Source organism: Rhinopithecus roxellana, chromosome 10, assembly GCF_007565055.1.
Source record: "Rhinopithecus roxellana isolate Shanxi Qingling chromosome 10, ASM756505v1, whole genome shotgun sequence".
Taxonomy (NCBI): domain Eukaryota; kingdom Metazoa; phylum Chordata; class Mammalia; order Primates; family Cercopithecidae; genus Rhinopithecus; species Rhinopithecus roxellana.
In genome coordinates, this window is record NC_044558.1 from 84,311,263 (window position 1) to 84,333,106 (window position 21,844).

The 21,844-nt window shown below is 42.6% G+C and overlaps 1 protein-coding gene across 6 annotated transcripts in view; it reads left to right on the forward strand.

Annotated features, from left to right (window-relative positions):
- ANAPC5 (anaphase promoting complex subunit 5) overlaps positions 1-20,347 on the forward strand; it is a 46,351-nt gene extending 26,004 nt beyond the window's left edge. For all 6 annotated transcript variants that reach the window (XM_010368324.1, XM_010368326.2, XM_030939008.1 and 3 more), the window contains 6 exons: positions 7,698-7,772; positions 8,345-8,466; positions 9,210-9,317; positions 9,394-9,541; positions 18,547-18,709; positions 20,016-20,347. In XM_010368324.1, the coding sequence (XP_010366626.1) occupies positions 7,698-7,772; positions 8,345-8,466; positions 9,210-9,317; positions 9,394-9,541; positions 18,547-18,709; positions 20,016-20,227 (828 nt within the window). In that variant the 3' untranslated portion in view covers positions 20,228-20,347. The remainder of the gene's footprint in view (positions 1-7,697; positions 7,773-8,344; positions 8,467-9,209; positions 9,318-9,393; positions 9,542-18,546; positions 18,710-20,015) is intronic.
- Positions 20,348-21,844: the final 1,497 nt, after the last annotated feature.

Here is a 21,844-nt window from a genome sequence, read left to right on the forward strand (position 1 = left end):
GTTTCATGTAACTAAGGAAATAAATAGGATTCTTTGACATTTAAGGTAGTAGAAGTTTGTGTGTTTTAGGAGAGAGGAGAGTATAATAGAAGTATAGCTGAGATCATAATAACTAATATTGGTTGTAAATTTCTTCTGTGCCAGTCCCTGTGCCTATTTTATGTGTACTGTCTTATAGAATCCACTTCATAGGCTCAGGTTTGTTGTTATCCTTGTTTCACAGAACTAAAGACTGAGGTCGTGGGAGCTAAATCCTGTATCCAACACCCATAAATGTCAGAGGCAGATTTCCAACCCAAACCTGGTTGACTCTAAAAAAGAGCAGTGGGAATGGGACATAATCTTGATGACTTCCAGCCCAAGTAATTTGACAAGATTCTCTTTATATGGGATCAATTAGTGTATCTCTTCTGGTACCGTAGGCTTTATCTTCCCTTTGTTCAAAATGTCATCTTTCATGGGAAAGAGTCAGGGAAAGCTATTTTATCTAAAGCCCTCCATCTCACCAAACACTGCCGTGGCAATCCAGACGTTTCCTTGATCATATTTTTCTCTTCCTCTTTGTAATACCTGTTACTGTTAGATTGCATCATAATACTCAATGTTTCCCTAATTGCAGCCTAAAGATTGTTGAGTGATTTCCACTCCTTTCAGAGGTCTAGAAATACTTCCTCATAGCAAACGTGTTAGCATTTTACAGTCTCTTACATGGCTGTGTAAACTGAGGGGTGGATGGGCCCTGACTGATGGGTTCCATGGCGCCTTTGCCAGCTGGTTTCTTCCCGTGCCTGGGAAGCACTGCCTGTGTTTTCTGAGGTTGAAAGGGCTGGCTGGTTGCCTTCCCCTCGGGAATGTTGCAGGTCTGTCTCTCGCTTGTTTCTTCCCTCTTTGTGGCACTGGCACCTCCTTAACATCACTTCGCTTCCTTTCCTGGTGCCATGGATAAGAGGAGCATCTGGTAATGAATGAGTCGGTGAACATATTGAAGTATGTAGGTTTTTTTTTTTTTTTTTTTTTTTTTTTTGAGACAGAGTCTCGCTTTGTCACCCAGGCTGGAGTGCAGTGGCTCAATCTCGGCTCACTGCAAGCTCCGCCTCCCGGGTTCACGCCATTCTTCTGTCTCAGCCTCCCAAGTAGCTGGGACTACAGGCGCCCATCACCATGCCCTATAGGCTATTTTTTTGTATTTTTAGTAGAGATGGGGTTTCACCATGTTGGCCAGGATGGTCTTGATCTCTTGACCTCGTGATCCACCCACCTCGGCCTCCCAAAGTGCTGGGATTACAGGCATGAGCCACCATGCCTGGCCAATATTTAGTTTTTTTTGAGACAGAGTCTCGCTCTGTCGCCCAGGCTGGAGTGCAGTGGCACGATCTCAGCTCACTGCAACCTCCGCCTCTGGGGTTCAAGCAATTCTCGTTTCTGAGTCTCCCGAATAGCTGGGACTATAGGCGTACACCACTATACCTGGCTAATTTTTGTATTTTTAGTAGAGATGAGATTTCACCATGTTGGCCAGGATAGTCTCAAACTCCTAGCCTCGTGTGATCTGCCTGCCTCAGCCTCCCAAAGTGCTAGGATTATAGATGTGAGCCACTGTGCCCGGCGAAATTATTATTTTTTTACTATTAGAATAGAAAACTACTTTTCAAAAACCTTAGTCTTGGTTCAATTCTTCTTTTTAATTTTTAATTTTAAATTTATTTTTAATTTAATTTTATTTTTTTGAGAGGGAGTCTCACCCTGTCACCTAGGCTGGAGTGCAATGGTGCAATCTCAGCTCATTGCAACCTCTGCCTCCTGGGTTCAAGTAATTCTCCTACCTCAGCCTCCCAAGTAGCTAGGATTACAGGTGTGTGTCACTACACCCAGCTAATTTTTGTATTTTTTGTAGAGATGGGTTCTTACCATGTTGGTCAAGCTGGTCTCAAACTCTTGATCTCAAATGATCCATCCACCTCAGCTTCCCAAATTGTTGGGATTACAGGTGTTAGCCACCGTGCCCAGCCAATTTTTAATTTTTTTTGAGACAGGGTCTCGCTCTATCACCAGGGCTGGAGTGTAGTGGTGCAATCACAGCAAACTGCAGCCTCAACCTTCTGGGCTCAACTGATCCTCCCACCTCAGCCTCCTCAGTAGCTGAGACTACAGGAGCATGTGACCACACAGTTAATTAAAATATCTTTTTGTAGAGATGGAATCTCACTATGTTGCCCAGGCTAGTCTCAAACTTCCGGGCTCAAGCAGTCCTCCCACTTTAGCTTCACAGTGTTGGGATTACCACACCCAGTGTATTTTTTATTTTTTTAAGAGATGGAGTCTCACTGTTGCCCAGGATGGAGTGCAGTGGCACGATCAGAGCTCACTGCAGCCTTGAACTCCACCTCAACCTGCCCAGTAGCTGGGACTACAGGTGCACACCACCTCACCCAGCTAATTATTTTAATTCTTGTTTCTTTTTTTTTTTTTTTTTGAGACGGAGTCTCGCTCTGTCGCCCGAGCTGGAGTGCAGTGGCCAGATCTCAGCTCACTGCAAGCTCCGCCTCCCGGGTTTACGCCATTCTCCTGCCTCAGCCTCCCGAGTAGCTGGGACTATAGGCGCCAGCCACCTCGCCCGGCTAGCTTTTTGTATTTTTTAGTAGAGACGGGGTTTCACCATGTTAGCCATGATGGTCTCGAACTCCTGACCTTGTGATCCGCCCGTCTCGGCCTCCCAAAGTGCTGGGATTACAGGCTTGAGCCACCGCGCCCGGCCATTTTTAATTCTTGTTTCTTAGAGATGGAATCTTTCTATGTTGTGTTGCCCAGGCTGGCCTTGAACTCCTGGCCTCAAGTGATCCTCCTGCCTTGGCCTCCCAAAGTGTTAGAATTACAGGTGTGAGTCACAGTGCCTTGTGGCTCAATTCTTTAGCCTTGTAACTTTGTCCAAGGCCATTTGTTAGAATTTTGTGTTTTTTTCCTGGGAGTAAGACCCTAAAAAGTAACCATGCTCTTTGGGTCTCTATTAGTAATGCCATCTGCATCCCCCTTTCACCTCTGGGCTTATGTGAAAAACCTGCTGATCCAATCATTGTTTGGCTTCAACAGCCAGGGTGTGTTAGGAAGCCTTTTAGTACACAACTAGAAGGTAGCTGCCTTTTTATTTTAAGTCAGTCCTTTACCCCTTTCTTCATCTTGCCTTAGATCTTTCTAGTTTTAGAACATCAGCCATGTGGATATATATATACTTACTGGGCTGATGACTGTCACATTTTTAATTAGACAAGTTAGACTCGCACCTGTGAAATTAAGTTTGGCCAGCTGCAGAGAAGGCAACTTTATCATGAGTCTCCAGTTAGTCTTTTATTTCTTTTGTATCTGCTTCTGAAACTTTCCTCCAAGTAAATTTCATGGTGCACTTTGTTTTGTGGTATGGGAGTGATTGGGGTTTTGGTAAGCCTATAAATAAGTTATGGGGCTCAGAACTGCTGAGCTTCCTCTTGCAACCCAGAGGAAGTAGAGTGAATTCTTTCTCTAAGATAACCATTCTCCTTTTCTCTTTCTGTGTAATTCTAGCTCATCTTATATCATTCCTCTCTCAGTCTCAGGAATTGTAGGCCACAATGGGAATGTTTTTGGGAAATACTGCAGGATCTATATCCCCATGCCCGACTCTGTGTGGCAGTCATGAAAATAATTGGTGAGACTGGCCAGTTAAAAATCACAGTGATAATGATCTTTTGTTGTAATTCAATGTAATTTCTGCTTATTCACTTCAAATAAAAGTCCACTTGTGGCCTGAGCTTCTCTGTAGACAAAAAGAGTATTACCTCATGAAAGGATTGAGACAAATTGAAAAGATTTCAGGATCAATAAGATAAACCTCCCAGCTGGGCGCTGTTTATCTTTATACTTGTAATCCCAGCACTTTGGGAGGCTGAAGCAGGCAAAGCACTTGAGCTCAGGAGTTGGAGACCAGCCTATGCAACATGGCGAAACCCTGTCTCTACAAAATATACAAAAATTAGCTGGATGTGTGTGGTGGCGCACGGCTGTAGTTCCAGCTACTAGGGAGGCTGAGGTGGGAGGATTACTTGAGCCTAGGAGGCAGAGGTTGCAATGAGCTGAAATTGCATCACTACACTCCAGCCTGGGCAGTAGAGCAAAACCTTGTCTCAAAAAAAAAAAAAAAAGATAAACATCCCAACAATATAAGAGTATTAAAAAAGTGATGGATGTATATTCACAGAAAAAGCATGGCCCAAAAACATGAAAATATTTCAATCTAGTCATTGAAATTAAATTTAAAGCAGTTAAGGTACTACTTTCACCAATTATATAAGCAAAGATACTTCAGTATTAGGGGAAGAAAAGCACATAGAGTTTTGGTATGAAAGTACTTGGTACATTTCTTTAGGGTAATTTAGTAATATATCTCAAGGAACTTAAAAGTGCCTGTCATTTCTACTTCTAAGGTTTTTTGTTTGTTTGTTTATTTGTTGTTTTTTTTTTGTTTTTGAGATGAAGTTTCGCTCTTGGGCCAAGGCTGGAGTGCAGTGGCGTGATCTCGGCTCACTGCAACCTCTGCCTCCTGGGTTCAAGCAATTCTCCTGCCTTTGCATCCTGAGTAGCTGGGATTACAGGCGCATGCCACCACGCCTGACTAGTTTTTTTGTACTTTTAGTAGAGACGAGGTTTCACCATGTTGGCCACGCTGGTCTCAAACTCCTGGCCTCAAGTGATCTGCCCTACTTGGCCTCCCAGAGTGCTGGGATTACAGGCGTGAGCCACCGCATCCAGCCTACTTCTAAGGTTTTATGCTAAGGAAATAATTGGACAAGTATGCAAAGCTCTGTGCACCAAGATATTCATTGTAGCATTTTTTAAATGGAAAATATTAGAAATAACCAAAATATCAAAAACTAGGAGATTATTTTCATGTATCATAATTGATTTACCCGATAAAATACTATGATGATATAGATTTGTATGTATTGACATTGAAAGATTTATTCATTCAACAAATATTCATTGGATGCCTACCATGTGGTAAACAGTGTTATAAGTAATTTATAAAAATATATGTAAGCTGGGCACAGTGGCTCATGCCTGTAATCCTAGCATTTTGTGAGGCTGAGGTGGGGAGATCACCTGAGGTCAGGAGTTCGAGACCAGACTGGCCAACATGATGAAACCCTGTCTCTACTAAAAATACAAAAATTAGCTGGGTGTGATGGTGTGTGCCTGTAATCCCAGCTACTTGGGAGGCTGAGGCAGGAGAATCGCTTGAACCTGGGAGGTGGAGGTTGCCGTGAACTGAGATCGCACCACTGCACTCCAGCCTGGGTGAGACAATGAGACTCTGTCTCAAAAATATATATATATAATTATTTTTGGAATAATTATATATTTTCAGTTTATGTGCATAAAAGAAGCATGGGAGATATGCCACAACATTAACTGTGATTATCTTTTCTGAGATTAAAAGTAATTTGTCACCAGGTGTGGTGGCTCAAGCCTGTAATCCCAGCACTTTAGGAGGCCGAGGTGGGCAGATTACGAGGTCAGGAGTTTGAGATCAGCCTGACCAACATGGTGAAATCCTGTCTCTACTAAAAATACAAAAATTAGCTGGCATGGTGGCGCGTGCCTGTAGTCCCAGCTACTTGGGAGGCTGAGGCAGGAGAATCGCTTGAACCTGGGAGGCAGAGGTTGCAGTGAGCTGAGATGTCGCCATTGCACTCCAGCCTCGGCGACAGAGTGAGACTGTCTCAAAAAAAAAAAAAAAAAAACCAAAACAAACAATAAAAACAACAACAACAAAAACCCAAAAGTAATTTGTCAGCTGGGCACATTGGCTCATGCCTGTAGTCCCAGCACTTGAGGAGGCCGAGATGGGTGGATTGCTTGAGGCCGGGAGTTTGAAACCAGCCTGGCCAAACATGGCAAAACCCTGCCTCTACTAAAAGTGCAAAAATTAGCTGAGTATGATGGCACATGCCTGTATTTATAGCTATTTGGGAGGTGGGGACTAAGGCATCAGAATTGCTAGAACCCAGGAGGAGGAGGTTGCAATGAGTCAAGATCACGCCACTGCACTCCAGCCTGGATGACACAGCAAGATTCTGTCTAAAAAAAAAAAAGTATTTTGTGTAGCCAGGTGTGGTGGCATGCACCTGTATTCCCTGCTACTTGGGAGGCTGAGATGAGAGGATTGATTGAGCCTAGGAATTTGAGGCTGTAGTGAGCTGAGATCAAGCCATTGCACTCCGGACTGGGAAACAGAGCAAGACCTGTCTCAAAAAAAAAAAAAAAGAAAAGATAAAAGTAATTTGTCTGTTCTTGTTTACATGTATTTTGTAAGTGTTTTCCTAGAATGGATATGTCTTATGTGTGTAATTTAAAAAAATTTTTTTTAGGCTGGGCGCGGTGGCTCAAGCCTGTAATCCCAGCACTTTGGGAGGCCGAGACGGGCGGATCACGAGGTCAGGAGATCAAGACCATCCTGGCTAACACGGTGAAACCCCGTCTCTACTAAAAAATACAAAAAACTAGCTGGGTGAGGTGGCGGGCGCCTGTAGTCCCAGCTACTCGGGAGGCTGAGGCAGGAGAATGGCGTAAACCCGGGAGGCGGAGCTTGCAGTGAGCTGAGATCCGGCCACTGCCCTCCAGCCTGGGCGACAGAGCCAGACTCCGTCTCAAAAAAAAAAAAAAAAAATTAGCTGAGTATGATGGCACATGCCTGTATTTGTAGCTATTTGGGAGGTGGGGGCTAAGGCATCAGAATTGCTAGAACCCAGGAGGAGGAGGTTGCAATGAGTCAAGATCACGCCACTGCACTCCAGCCTGGATGACAGAGCAAGATTCTGTCTCAAAAAAAAAAAAAAAAAAGTATTTTGTGTTTTTTTGTGTGTGTTAATTTTTTTTTTTTTTTTGAGATGGAGTTTTGCTCTTGTTGCCTAGGCTAAAGTGCAATGGCACGATCTTGGTGCACTGCAACCTCTGCCTCCCGGGTTCAGGCGATTCTCCTGCCTCAGCCTCCCAAGTAGCTGGGATTACAGGCATGAACCACCATGCCCAGCTAATTTTGTATTATTAGTAGAGACGGGATTTCTCCATGTTGGTCGGGCTGGTCTTGAACTCCCGACCTCAGGGGGGATCCACCCGTCTTGGCCTCCCAAAGTGCTGGGATTACAGGTGTGAGCCACCATGCCTGGCCTTGACATTTTTTAAAAAGTAAAATGTATTAGTCTTTTAAAAATGGCCCTTAGAAATTTGAGTCTCTGGCCGGATGCGGTGGCTCACACCTGTAATTCCAGCACTTTGAGAGAGGCGGGCAGATCACGAGGTCAGGAGATTGAGACCATCCTGGCTAGCACAGTGAAACCCCCGTCTCTACTAAAAATGCAAAAAAATTAACCAGGCATGGTGACGGGCGCCTATGGTCCCAGCTACTTGGGAGGCTGAGGCAAGAGAATGGCATGAACCCGGGAGGCGGAGCTTGCAGTGAGCCAAGATGGTGCCACTGCACCCCAGCCTGGGCGGCAGAGCAAGACTCTCTCTCAAGAAAAAAAAAAAAAAAAGAAATTTGAGTCTCTGAGCAGTATCTCTCAGGGTGCTGCATCAAGAACAGGTGAATCTGTCACCATCTGTGCATGGTACAGCAGGTGTGGCTTCAACACAGGTTATGCTGATCAAATTGTGTGTTCCTACTTTAGGGCTGTTTTGCTGCAGCTTCTGAAGTGTTAAAACACTTGAAGGAACGATTTCCGCCTAATAGTCAGCACGCCCAGGTAATCTGCCTTTTACATGGCATTAGATTTATTTCTGATAATAATAGCTTTTATTATAATATAAAGTGGGATATAATCTCCCCTCAGGAAAATAATATTGAGCTAAAAAGGAACTTATCAAAGGATGCTTACAAGTATGATATTATTTATACAAAGTTTAAAAACACAGCCTCATACTCTATGTTGTTTAAAGACAAGCGTATATGTTGTAAAAGTATAAAAAACATGAATGAGAATGATAAATACCAAATTGAGTGCCTACTTTGAAAAAAGAGAAAGGGAAGTAGAATTTGCAAAGGACTTCATCCGTATCTAATAGTATATGAAGCAGATAAAGCAAAATGTGAGTTGACAAAGTTGATGGTTGGCACACATCTATCTGCTATTTTATTCTCTGTGCTTTTTCACATACTTGAGATATTTAAAAAATTTTTTTAAATACCCCCAAAAAAGAATGTGCGTGAATTATTGTAAGGGTATTTGCTAAGCAATCCAAAATATTTTTATATACTCATTGAGTAAGATGAACATTTGCCATTTTGTACTTAATTGTGTTTTTTTTTTCTTACTAGTTATGGATGCTATGTGATCAAAAAATACAGTTTGACAGAGCAATGAATGATGGCAAATATCATTTGGCTGATTCACTTGTTACAGGAATCACAGCTCTCAATAGCATAGAGGGTGTTTATAGGTAAGAAACCTTGAAAATCTAATCCCAGAATAAAATAATTGGTAAATGGTTTTGTTTTTGTTTTATATGGGCATTAACTTATTTTAGCTTAGAAAAAAACTTTTTTTCTTTTTATTACTGGGAATAAGAAAATACAGATAAGCAGCTGGGTGTGGTGGCTCACACCTGTAATTCCAGAACTTTGGGAGGCTGAGGTGGGCGCATCACTTGAGGTCAGGCGTTTGAGACCAGCATGGCCAACATGGTGAAACCCTGTCTCTACTAAAAATACAAAAAATTAGCGAAGCATGGTGGACACCTATAATCCCAGCTACTTGGGAGGCTGAGGGAGGAGAATTGCTTGAACCCACGAGGCGGAGGTTGCAGTGAACCAAGATCGCATCACTGCACTCCAGGCTGGGCAACAGAGTGAGACTCTGTCTCCATAAAACAAAAAAAGAAGAAAAAAGAAAATACAAGCAAAATTAAGAAAATAAGTATCTCCCAGAGATAATCATTAACATGCTGTTATCTATAATTCCAGAATTTTTCGTGCATGCATATATGTATGTCTGTATACACAGCATGCTTACATACATGCTTACACACACATTCATACATGCATACACTTTATTCTTTCAACAAAAATTAAATCAGGCACAGTTTTTCCCCTTGGGAGATTTATAGTCTAATTGAATAAATAGCGATTCTTACCCTCAAAGTGACTAGTTAAAACATTTGTGTTCATTTTGATTCTGTTTCAGGAAAGCAGTTGTATTACAAGCTCAGAACCAAATGTCAGAGGCACATAAGCTTTTACAAAAATTGTTGGTTCATTGTCAGAAACTGAAGAACACGGAAATGGTGATCAGGTAAGGGGTCTCTTGTGCATCTCACGGAGACGTGGTGGTGGATCTTCTCATCCTGTGTTTTCCTCTTTACGGTCAGTGTCCTACTGTCCGTGGCAGAGCTGTACTGGCGATCTTCCTCCCCTACCATCGCGCTGCCCATGCTCCTGCAGGCCTTGGCCCTCTCCAAGGAGTACCGGTTACAGTACTTGGCCTCTGAAACGGTGCTGAACTTGGCTTTTGCACAGGTAAGCCAATCTCTGTTTTTATAGCACATATTTGTGCTCAGGAGCTGGTGAGTCTGTGATTACTTTTGAGTATTGAAAGGATAATAATGAGTTTTCATTTCTTCATATTGAAGTCTGGACAGGTAGTCTTCATGTGCTAGCCCTCCAAAGAAGCCTGTGGAGGTGTGAACCTGGTGACAAACTGACACCTTCCAGTGGCACTGGCTTTCCTGAGCTGTGTATTCAGTAAGGAGGACTTGCCTCTTTAGTGAGAACACTTGCCTCATATTAATGATTAGCTGACACAGAGTGATGCTTGATTTAGCAACAAGGGGGTGTGAATAAAGAAATGAGGAACACGGATGTTCATTGAAAGCTTTTGGAAATCAAATTGTATTTTATGTTTGTTTTCTTTCTCCCTTAGTAAAGGCCATGAAGGAATTGACTCTTCATTTTCATCTATATTCCCTGGTACCTTATAGGCCCTACACATAGAAGGCTTTCAATAAATATTAATCAGTGAATGAGTGAAGGTCAAACTCTTGGAATAATTTATTAATTAAAGCGGAGGTCTCCAAACTGGCTGTACATTAGAATTATTGTGGAGATTTAAAAAATATCTTCATACCTGAGGACTTGCCTCAGACCTACGGAGTCAGAATCTCTAGGGGTGGAGCTAAGGAATCTGTTTCTTACCGCCTGCCTTAGTGACTTTTTTTTTTCCTTGAGATAAAATGTACATGGCCAGGCATGGTGGCTCACGCCTGTAATCCTAACACTTTGGGAGGCCGAGGTGGGCAGGTCACAAGGTCAGGAGTTCAAGACTGGCCTGGCCAGCATGGTGAAACCCCATCTCTACTAAAAATACAAAAATTAGCTAGGCATGGTGGCGCGTGCCTGTAATCCCAGCCACTCGGGAGGCTGAGGCAGGAGAAGGCAGGAGAATCGCTTGACCCTGGGAGGTGGAGGTTGCAGTGAGCTGGGATCGTGCCACTGTACTCCAGCCTGGGCAACAGAGCGAGACTCTGTCTCCAAAAAAAAAAGTACATAACGCGAGATTTACCATTTTAACCATTTTAAAGTGTACATTTCAGTGGTTTTGAGAATATTGACAACATTGTGAAACCATAACTGCTGTCTAATTTCAGACTCTTTTCATTACACAAAAAAGGAAACTGTACCCATGAAGCAGGCCTTCCCCAGTCCTCCCTTCCCCCAGCCTCTGGTGACCTCTAACTGCTTTCTGTCTCTGTGAGTTTGCCTCTGCTGAACAATATGCATAATCAGGCTCATATAAATGTGGCTTTTTTTGATTGACTTCTTTTACTTAGCTTGATGTTTTCAGGTTTTATCCGTGTAGTGATAGGTATCAGTGCTTCATTCTTTTTCATGGCTGAATAATATTTCACTGTATAGTTAGATCACATTTTGCTTATCCATTCACCAGCTGATGGACATTTGAGTCGTTTCCACCTTTTGGCTATTATAAATAGCGGCTCTTATCATTTCTGTACAAGTTTTTGTTTGAATACCTGTTTTCATTTTATGCCTATGAATGGAATTGCTGAGTCATGATAATTTTGTGTTTAACTTCTTCTTCTTTTTTTTTTTTTTTTTTTTTGAGACCGAGTCTCGCTCTATCGCCCAGGCTGGAGTGCAGTGGCCGGATCTCAGCTCACTGCAAGCTCCGCCTCCCGGGTTTACGCCATTCTCCTGCCTCAGCCTCCCGAGTAGCTGGGACGACAGGCGCCCGCCACCTCGCCCGGCTAGTTTTTTGTATTTTTTAGTAGAGACGGGGTTTCACGGTGTTAGCCAGGATGGTCTTGATCTCCTGACCTCGTGATCCCACCCGTCTCGGCCTCCCAAAGTGCTGGGATTACAGGCTGGAGCCACCGCGCCCGGCCTTGTGTTTAACTTCTTAAGGAAATGCCACAGTGGCTGCACCATTTTGTTTCAACCAGCAATGTATAAGGGTTCCAATATCTCCACAATCTTGCCAACCCTTGTTATTTTCCATTTTTTATTATTATATCCTTCCTAGTGGGTATGAATTGGTGTCTCATTGTGGTTTTGATATGCATTTCTCTAATGACTAATGATGTTGAGTATCTTTTCATGTGCTTATTGACCATTTGCATATGTTCTTTGGAGAAACGTCTATTCAGATCCTTTGCCTGTTTTCTGAGTTGTGTTTTTGATGTTCACTTGTAAAAATTATTTATATATTATGGATACTAGACCCTTATCAGATATATAATTTACAAATATTTTCTCCTATTCTGTATTTGGTCTTTTCACTTTCTTGATAGTGTCTTTTGATATACAAAAGTTTAAAGTTTTTATGAAGTCCAACTTATTTTTATTTTGTTGCTTGTGCTTTTGGTATCATATCCAATATATTGACAAATCTAATGTCATGAAGATTTTCTTCTATGTTTTCTTCTAACAGTATTATAGTTTTAATGCTTATGTTTAAATCTGAATAATTTTGAGTTTATATATACTATGAGATAGGGCTCCACTCTTACTCTGCTGCATGTAGATATAGGTTATTCTGGCACCATTTGTTGAAGACTCTTCTTTCCCCATTTAATGGTTTTGGCACCCCGGTTAGAAACCAATTGATCAAAGAAAAAAAAATTGATTGTAAATATATAGGTTTATTTCTGGACTCTCAATTCTATTCCCTTGATCTATATGTTATCCTTATGCCAGTACCACATTGTTTTGATTACTATAGCTTTGTACTAAGTTTTGAAATCAGGAGGTGGGAGTCTTCTTTGTTCTTTTTCAGGATTGTTTTGGATATTTAGCATCCCTTGCAATTATATGTTGATTTTAGAATTAGCTTGTTCATTTCTGCAAAAACAGTAGTTGTAATTTTGATAGGGATTGTATTTGAATCTGTAGGTCAGTTTGGAGAATATTACCATCTTAATACCATTGTCTTCCAACCCGTGAACACAGGGTGTCTTTCCTTTTACTTGGATCTTTAATTTACTTCAACAATGTTTTGTAGCTTTCTGTGTATAAGTCTTTCACTTCCTTGGTTAAATTTATTCCTAAGTATTTTGTTCTTTCTGATAGTAATTTAAATGAAATGTTTTTAAAAATTTATTTTTGGATTGCTCATTGCTAGTGTATATTGATCTTATATCCTGTAACTTTGCCAAACTTATTACCAGTAACAGGTTTTGGGGATTTTTTTATGGTTTTGTATGCATAAGATCATGTCATCTGCAAATAGAGATAGTTTTACCTCATCCATTCCCACTTAGATGCCTTTATTTCTTTTTCTTGCTTAAATGCTTTGAGTAAAACTTCCAATACATGTTGAATAAATGTGGCAAGAGTGTGTGTCTTGGCTGGGCTCAGTGTCTCACACCTATAATCCCAGCACTTTGAGAGGCCGAGGCAGATTACTTAAGGCCAGGAGTTCAAGACCAGCCTGGACAACATAGTGAAACCCTGTCTCTACTAAAAATAGAAAAATTAGCTGAGTGTGGTGGTGGTACATGCCTATAATCCCAGCTACTAGGTAGGCTGAGGACTGAGAATTGCTTGAACCCAGGAGGTGGAGGTTACAGTGAACCGAGATCATGCCACTGCACTACACATTGGGGGGCAATAGCGAGACTCTGTCTCAAAAAAAAAAAGTATGTTCTTATTTTGTTACTGTAGGGGGAAAGCTTTCAGTCTTTCATCATCAAATGTCATGCTAGCTGTGGGTTTTTTGTAGAGGTTGAGGAAGTTCCCTCTATTCCTAGTTCATTTAGTTTTTTTTTTTTCATGAAAAGGTATTGGATTTTGTCAAGTGTTTTTTCTGCATTGATTGATTTGATCATACGGGTTTTTATTTTTTTGTGTTTGTTTTTGAGACAGGGTGTCTCTCTGTTGCCCAGGCTGGAGTGCAGTGGTGCAGTCTTGGTTCACTGCAACTTCTGTCTCCCAGGTTCAAACGATTCTTGTGCCTTAGCCTCCCAAGTAGCTGGGATCACAGGTGTGCACCACCACGCCTGGCTAATTTTTGTATTTTAGTAGAGACAGAGTTTTGCCATGTTGGCCAGGCTGGTCTTGAACTCCTGGCCTCATGATCCACCCGCCTCTGCCTCCCAAGGTGCTGAGACTGCAGGTGTGAGCCACAGTGCCCAGCCCGATTTTTTCTTTCACTTTATTTATATGTTATATTTGTGTATTGAATTACCTTGCATTCCTGGAATAAATTTCACATGGTCAAAGTGTATGATCCTTTTAACATGCTGTTGGATTTGGTTTGCAAGTATTTTGTTGATAATTTTTGCATCTGTATTCATAAGGGATGTTGATTGATCTGTAGTTTTCTTGTGATATCTTCCTTTGGCTTTAGTATTAGGGTAATAGTGGCCCCACAAAATGGGTAAGAAAATATTCTCTCCTCTCCTTTTTTTGGGAAGAATTTGAGGATTGGTGTTAATTCTTTGAAAGTCTGGTAAAATTCACCAGTGAAGCAGTCTGGCCCTGGGTTTTTCTTTGTTGGAAGTTTTTTTGGTTACTAATTCAGTCTCTTTAGTTGTTATAGGTCTATTCAGATTTCCTGTTTCTTCTTGAGTCTATTTTAGTAGTTTGGTCTTTCTAGGAATTTGTTCATTTTATGTAGTTTATCTGATTTCTTGCATAGAATTGTTCATGGTATTCTTGTATAATCCATTTGACTTTTGTAAGGTTGTTAGTAAAGTCCGCACTGTTGTCCCTGACTTCAGTCATTTGAGTCTTCTCTCTTTTTTTTCTTGGTCAGTCTAACAATTTGTCAATTTTGTTGATCTCTTCAAAGAACTTACTTTTAGTTTTATTGATTCTCTCTGTTATTCTCTTAGTCTCTATTTTGTTTGCCTCCACTTTAATCCTTATTTTTTCTTTGGTTCTGTTAGTTAGCTTTAAGTCTAGTTTGCTTGCTTTTCGTTTTCCAGTTTCTTTCTTTCTTTCTTTCTTTTTTTTTTTTTTTTTTTTTGAGATGGAATTTAGCTCTTGTCACCCAGGCTGGAGTGCAATGGTGCAATCTTGGCTCACGGCAACCTCTGCCTCCCAGGTTCAAGCAATTCTCCTACCTCAGCCTCCCGAGTAGCTGGGATCACAGGTGCATGACACTATGCCCGGGTAATTTTTGTAATTTTAATAGAGACGGGGTTTCTCCATGTTGGCCAGGCTGGCCTTGAACTCCTAACCTTAGGTGATTCACCCGCCTTGGCCCCCAACATGCTGGGATTACAGGCGTGAGCCACCGCGCCTGGCCTCTTTTTCTAGTTTCTTAAGGTGGAAGATTTGCTTATTGATTTGAGATTTTCCTTCTTTTGTAATATAGGCCTTTACAGTTATACATTTCCTTGATAACTATATTTCATAAGTTTTTACTTTATCCCACAAATTTCATAAATTGGAGTCTGTGTATTTTTTTTTTTTTTTTTTTTGAGACAGAGGCTTGCTCTGTCACCCAGGCTGGAGTGCAGTGGCTCACTGCAACCTCTGCCTCCTGAGTTCAAGCGATTCTTCTGCCTCAGCCTCCCAAGTAGCTGGGATTACAGACATGTGCCACCATACTCAGGTAATTTTTTCTTTTTTTTGAGACGGAGTCTGTCTGTGTCGCCCAGGCTGGAGTGCAGTGGTGCCATGTCAGCTCACTGCATCCTCCGCCTCCTGGGTTCATGCGATTCTTCTGCCTCAGCCTCTCTAGTAGCTGGAACTATAGGCATATGCTACCACACCTGGCTAGTTTTTTTTTTTTTTTTTTTTGTATTTTTAGTAGAGATGGGGTTTCATCGTGTTAACCAGGATGGTCTCAATTTCCTGACCTCATGATCCACCTGCCTTGGCCTCCCAGTGCTGGGATTACAGGTGTTGAGCCGCTGTGCCTGGCTACCCGGGTAATTTTTGCATTTTTAGTAGAGATGGGGTTTCATCATGTTGGCCAGGCTGATCTCGATGTCCTGCCCTCAGGTGATCCACCTGCCTCGGCTTCCAGGGTGCTGAGATTACAGGCGTGAGCCACCGCGCCCAGCCAGAGTCTGTGGTATCTTTATACATCTCATTGCACTTTCTAATTTCCCTTGTGATTTATTGTTTGACACATTGGTTATTTAAGGGTATGTTAATTTCCACATATTTGTGAATTTTCTAATTTCCTTCTGTTACTGAATTTTGATTTCATGTGGTCAGAGAAGATTCTTTGTATGATTTCATTCTTCTTAAATTTATTGAGTGTTATTTTGTGGCCCAACACAGTCTATCCTGGAAAATATTCCTTATGCACTTGAGAATAACTTGTATTCTGATGTATCATTGGGTGGCATGCTTTATATATCTGTGTTAGGGCCAATTCATTTGTAGTGTCATTCAAGTCTTCTCTTTCCTTGCTGATCTTCTAATTTTTCTATCGGTGATTAAAAGGTGGGATATTGAGCTCCCCAACTATTATTTTGGTTTTTGTTTTGTTTTATTTTGTTTGAGACAGAGTCTCACTCTGTTGCCCAGGCTAGAATGCCGTGGCACAATCATGGCTCACTGCACCCTCAACTGCCAGAGCTCCAGTGACCCTCCCGCCTCACTCTCCTGAGCATCTGGGATTACAGGTGTGCCCTACCATAGCCAGCTAATTTTCTGTATTTTTGTAGAGATGGGTTTTTGCCATGTTACCCAGGTTGGTCTCAAACTCCTGGTATCAAGAGATCCACCTGCCTAAGCTTCCCGAAGTACAGGGATTACAGACGTGAGATACTGTGCCTGGCCTATTATTGTTGAATTGTCTTTCTCCCTTCAATTCTGTCAGTTTTTGTTTCATATGTTTTGGAGCACTGTTGTTTGGTTTGTTTATAATTGTTGTATCTTGATGAATCGACTGTTTCATGAGTATATAATGTCCTCCTTTTTCCTTGTCTCTTGTAACAATTTTTTTTTTTGTTTTTTGAGACGGAGTCTCGTTCTGTCACCCGGGCTGGAGTGCAGTGGCCGGATCTCAGCTCACTGCAAGCTCCGCCTCTCGGGTTCACGCCATTCTCCTGCCTCAGCCTCCCGAGTAGCTGGGACTACAGGCGCCCGCCACCATGCCCAGCTAATCTTTTGTATTTTTTAGTAGAGACGGGGTTTCACTGTGTTAGCCAGGATGGTCTTGATCTCCTGCCTCGTGATCCGCCTGCCTCGGCCTCCCAGAGTGCTGGGATTACAGGCAACAGTTTTTAACTTAAACTCTATTTTGTGTGATACTCATAGAGGCAGTCCAGCTTTCTTTTGGTTATTGTTTGCATGGAATATTTTTCTACCCTTTTACTTTCAGCTTATTTGTGTCTTTATTTTATTTTTGTAGAGACAGGGTCCCACTCAGTCGTCCAGGCTGGAGTGCAGTGCTGCAATCATAGCTCACTGTGACCTTGAGCTCCTGGGCTGATGAGATCCTCCCACCTCAGTCTCCCAAGTAGCTAGGACTACAGGAAAGCACCATCATGCCTGACTAATTTTTTTTTTTTTTTTTTTTGAGGCAGAGTCTCGCTGTGTCGCCCAGGCTGGAGTGCAGTGACGCAATCTCGGCTCACTGCAAGCTCCGCCTCCCAGGTTCACGCCATTCTCCTGCCTCAGCCTCCCAAGTAGCTGGGACTACAGGCGCCCGCCACCACGCCCTGCTAATTTTTTGTATTTTTAATAAAGACGGGGTTTCACCGTGGTCTCAATCTCCTGACCTTGTGATTCGCCCGCCTTGGCCTCCCAAAGTGCTGGGATTACAGGCGTGAGCCACCGCGCCCGGCCGAATTTTTAAAATACTATTTGTGTCTTTTAATCTAAAGTGAGTCTCTTGTAGACAGCATATAGTGTATACTTAAAAAATTTTTTTCTGACAATTTCAGCCATTTTTTCAGTTACACAAAAAAACGAGTGTAATTTGTTTACATTTAATGTCATTACTTCTAATTTGATTTTCTTTTTTTTTTTGAGATGGAGTCTTACTCTGTCACCCAGGCTGGAGTACAGTGGTGCAATCTCTGCTCACCATATCCATTACCTCCTGGGTTCAAGTGATTCTCCTGTCTCAGCCACCCAAGTAGCTGGGATTACAGGTACGTGCTACTATGCCCAGCTAATTTTTGTAATTTTAATAAAGGCAGGGTTTCACCATGTTGGCCAGGTTGGTCTCGAACCCCTGACCTCAAGTGATCTACCCGCCTGCACCGCCCAAAGTGCTGGGATTACAGACATGAGTCACTGCACCTGCCTTGTTTTCTATATGTCATATCTTTTTTGTCCCTCAGTTCCTCCATTACTGCCTTCTGGTGTGTTAAATAGATGTTTTCTAGTTTTATTTTATTTTGAGACAAGGTCTTGCTCTGTTGCCCAGGCTGGAGTGCGGTAGCACAATTGTGGCTCACTGCTACCTTGACCTCCTGGGCTCAAGTGATTCTCCTGCCTCAGCCTCCTGAGTAACTGGGACTACAGGCATGTGCAACCATGCCCAGCTAATGGTTTTAAATTTGTTTTTTGAGACAGATTCTTGCTATGTTGCCCAGGCTGGTCTTGAACTCTTGGCCTCAAGTGACCTTCCTGCCTAATGCTCCCAAAGTGTTGGGATTATAGGCATGAGCCACTGTGCCCAGCTCTAGTGTACCATTTGAATTCTCTGTTTTTTTTTTTTTTTTTAAACATACTAACACCAACTGGAATCTCTTGTTTCTTTTGCTGTATTCTTTTGAGCTATTTTCCGAATTGTTACCTAGTTCAACCCCTCAGAATTACCAAGCTAAAGGATGTTAACGCTGGATCTTTTTGTAAAGACAGAAACCTTTCCATAGTGTGAATAACCACTCCCTGCTGTATTTGTCATAGTCAGAAATCGGATTGTCACATATTGTGTTTTCCAGGAGTGTGGTGCCTGTTTTAATGTAGTATATATGTCAGGTAAAAGATAAGCCAGAGATAGCCATTCAGGAGAGAACTGCCAGAAACGAAGCCTTTCCTGGTGAAGGGCAGTGGGTTTGGGTATGTACAGTGCCGTAATGTTTCTTTTTCAGCTCATTCTCGGAATCCCAGAACAGGCCTTAAGTCTTCTCCATATGGCCATTGAGCCCATCTTGGCTGACGGGGCTATCCTGGACAAAGGTCGTGCCATGTTCTTAGTGGCCAAGTGCCAGGTGGCTTCAGCAGCTTCCTATGATCAGCCGAAGAAAGCAGAAGGTAGGAAGCTGTGCAAAGACTGTTGGGCAATGCTATTCCAGAAAGCACTGAAAGTTTAGGACCCAGAAGAAGAAAAGACATTAAATTTGGAACAGCATTTAAGTTCTGAGTGTTCACAAATATATATTAAAATTTCATGCAGCATTTAAAGTGCTTCCACATGCATGATTGGCAGGAAGATTGAGGACAAGTGAATGGTTATTTTAACCCTATAGAGCCAGGTACTGGGCTAGAAGTCAGGACTTAAAGATCATTTTTTGGTTTTTGGTTTTTGTTTTTTGAGACGGAGTCTTGCTCAGTCGCCCAGGCTGGAGTGCAGTGGTGCAATCTCAGCTCACTGCAAGCTCCATCTCCTGGGTTCACACCATTCTCCTCCCTCAGCCTCCTGAATAGCTAGGACTACAGGCGCCCGCCACCATGCCCGGCTAAATTTTTTTGTATTTTTAGTAGAGACAAGGTTTCACCGTGTTAGCCAGGATGGTCTTGATTTCCTGACCTCGTGATCCACCTGCCTCGGCGTGAGCCACCAGGCCTGGCCTTTTTTTTTTTTTGAGACAAAGTCTCGCTCTGTCACTCAGGCTGGAGTGCAGTGGCGCGATCTCGGCTCACTGCAACCTCTACCTTCCAGGTTCAAGCAATTCTCCTGCCTCAGCCTCCTAAGTATATACAGGCGCACGCCACCATGCCTGGCTAATTTTTGTATTTTTAGTAGGGCTTTCACCATGTTGGTCAGGCTGATCTCAAACTCCTGACCTCGTGATCCGCCCACCTCAGCCTCCCAAAGTGCTGGGATTATAGGCATGAGCCACTGTTCCTGGCTTTTTTTGTTTTGTTTTGTTTTTTTGAGGTGGAGTCTCACTTTGTCACCCAGGGTGGAGTACAGTGGCGTGATCTCAGCTCACCGCAACATTTGCCTCCTGGTTCAAGCGATTCTCCTGACTCAGCCTTCCAAGTAGCTGAGATTACAGGTGTCCGCCACCACACCTGGCTAATTTTTGTATTTTTAGTAGAGACGAGGTTTCACCATGTTGGCCATGCTGCTGTCGAACTCCTGACCTCAGGTGATCCACCCGCCTCGGCCTCCCAAAGTGCTGGGATTACAGGCATGAGTCACCGCACCCAGTCTTAAAGACATTTCTGAAAACCTCACCCTACCTAGTGGTTTGTTTTTTCTCTCTCAAAGAAAGGAGAATATAAAAGAATCTTCTGGTACTTGTTGAACAAATAAAACTAAATACCAAATTTTGAAAACTATATGTGAAGTGTTGAGTTAAATGTGTGTGTTATTTTCCCCACTTTCCATCAGCTCTGGAGGCCGCCATTGAGAACCTCAATGAAGCCAAGAACTATTTTGCAAAGGTTGACTGCAAAGAGCGAATTAGGGACGTCGTTTACTTCCAGGCCAGACTCTACCACACCCTGGGGAAGACCCAGGAGAGGAACCGGTGTGCGATGCTCTTCCGCCAGCTGCATCAGGAGCTGCCCTCTCACGGCGTACCCTTGATAAACCATCTCTAGAGAGGACATCCCTGCTGGGCTGCTGTGCAGAGTATAAGATTTTGGACTTGTTCGTGTCCCCTCTCTCCTTATAAATGATGTATTTGTGACCTATCTTGTCAATAAACTGCATTCTGATTAGTTTGTCTTACTTGGTTTCTTAGTAACTATGTATTTGTTTTATTCCCCTTTTCTTCCCTTTTGGTAGCAAAGGACACCAACTTCTTGTTAATAAATGGGTTAATAAATATAACAAGTTAGTGCAGGCATCTCAGATTATGTTCTTTCTGGGCAAAATTGCCAATATCTTGATTAGAAATTGTACGCACTCCATCATTATATAAATTCATTTAGCACCTATTCTCAGACAAGAGCTCTTCTGGGAATTGGTAGTTCTCTCCAGGGTGGTCAGTGCAGGTGTGTATGAGGCTTGGACTTTCTTCTGAGGCCTCCCTGCCTTGTTGGACTGAACCAGGGCTTGTGGTTCCTGTGGGTGCTCATGAGTACTTGTTGGCCCCTGACTGGAGATTAAGAAGGAAAAGATTTTTTCATAGTTTTTGGACCAATGACCAGAAGCATTTTTCAGTCCCTTTGTAGGTGCTGGCTTTCTTATATATTCTGCATGGGCACTTTTTTTTTTTTCTATATTTAACTCTATAAATGAGGGATGATGATAAATTAAGTCCAGGAATTCATCATGAGTAAGGTGATTATAAATTAAGGGGGCCAGCTGCGGTGGCTCACACCTGTAATCCCGGCACTTTGAGAGGCCGAGGTGGGCAGATCATGAGGTCAGGAGATGGAGACCAGCCTGGCCAACGTGGTGAAACCCCGTCTCTACTAAAAAAAAAAAAAATCAAAAATTGGCTGGGTGTAGTGGTGCGTGCCTGTAATCCCAGCTACTCGGGAGGGTAGGGCAGGAGAATTGCTTGAACCCGGGAGGTGGAGGTTGCAGTGGGCCAAGATTGCGCCACTGCACTCCAGCCTAGCGACAGAGCAAGACTCTGTCTCAAAATAATAATAATAGTAAAAATAAAAATAAGAAAGGATCCAAAGCTCAAAGGTGTGAGATGCTATCACCAAATATACAGTGTATTATAGTTTACATTTCTTAACCCTGCAAGTAAGTAGGAGCCAGTTATTGCTTTTTCTGTTCATGAATTTCCTATCCTTGAGTGTTCACAGAAAAATGCTATTGTTTCAAGTCCAAAGCAGCAGCTATATCCAAATAGTCTGTTTCTTTTTTTTTTTTTAGACAGAGCCTTGCTCTGCTGCCCAGGCTGGAGTGCAGTGGCGTGATCTTTGTTCACTGCAACATCCATCTGGGTTCAAGTGATTCTCCTGCCTCAACCTCCCGAGTTGCTGGGCCTACAGGCATGCACCACCACACCTGGCTAATTTTTGTATTTTTAGTGGAGATGGGGTTTCACCATGTTGACCAGGTTGGTCTCAAACTCTTGACCTCAGGTGATTGACCTGCCTCGGCCTCCCAGAGTGCTGGAATTACAGGCGTGAGCCACCATGCCCGCCCCAAATAGTCGTTATAAAGCAACAGGGAACCAACTAAATTTTGCAGCTCCTGTTATTGGCTCTTTCTCTGTTAAATTTCCCATCAGAGAATTTTTCTGATGGGAAGTA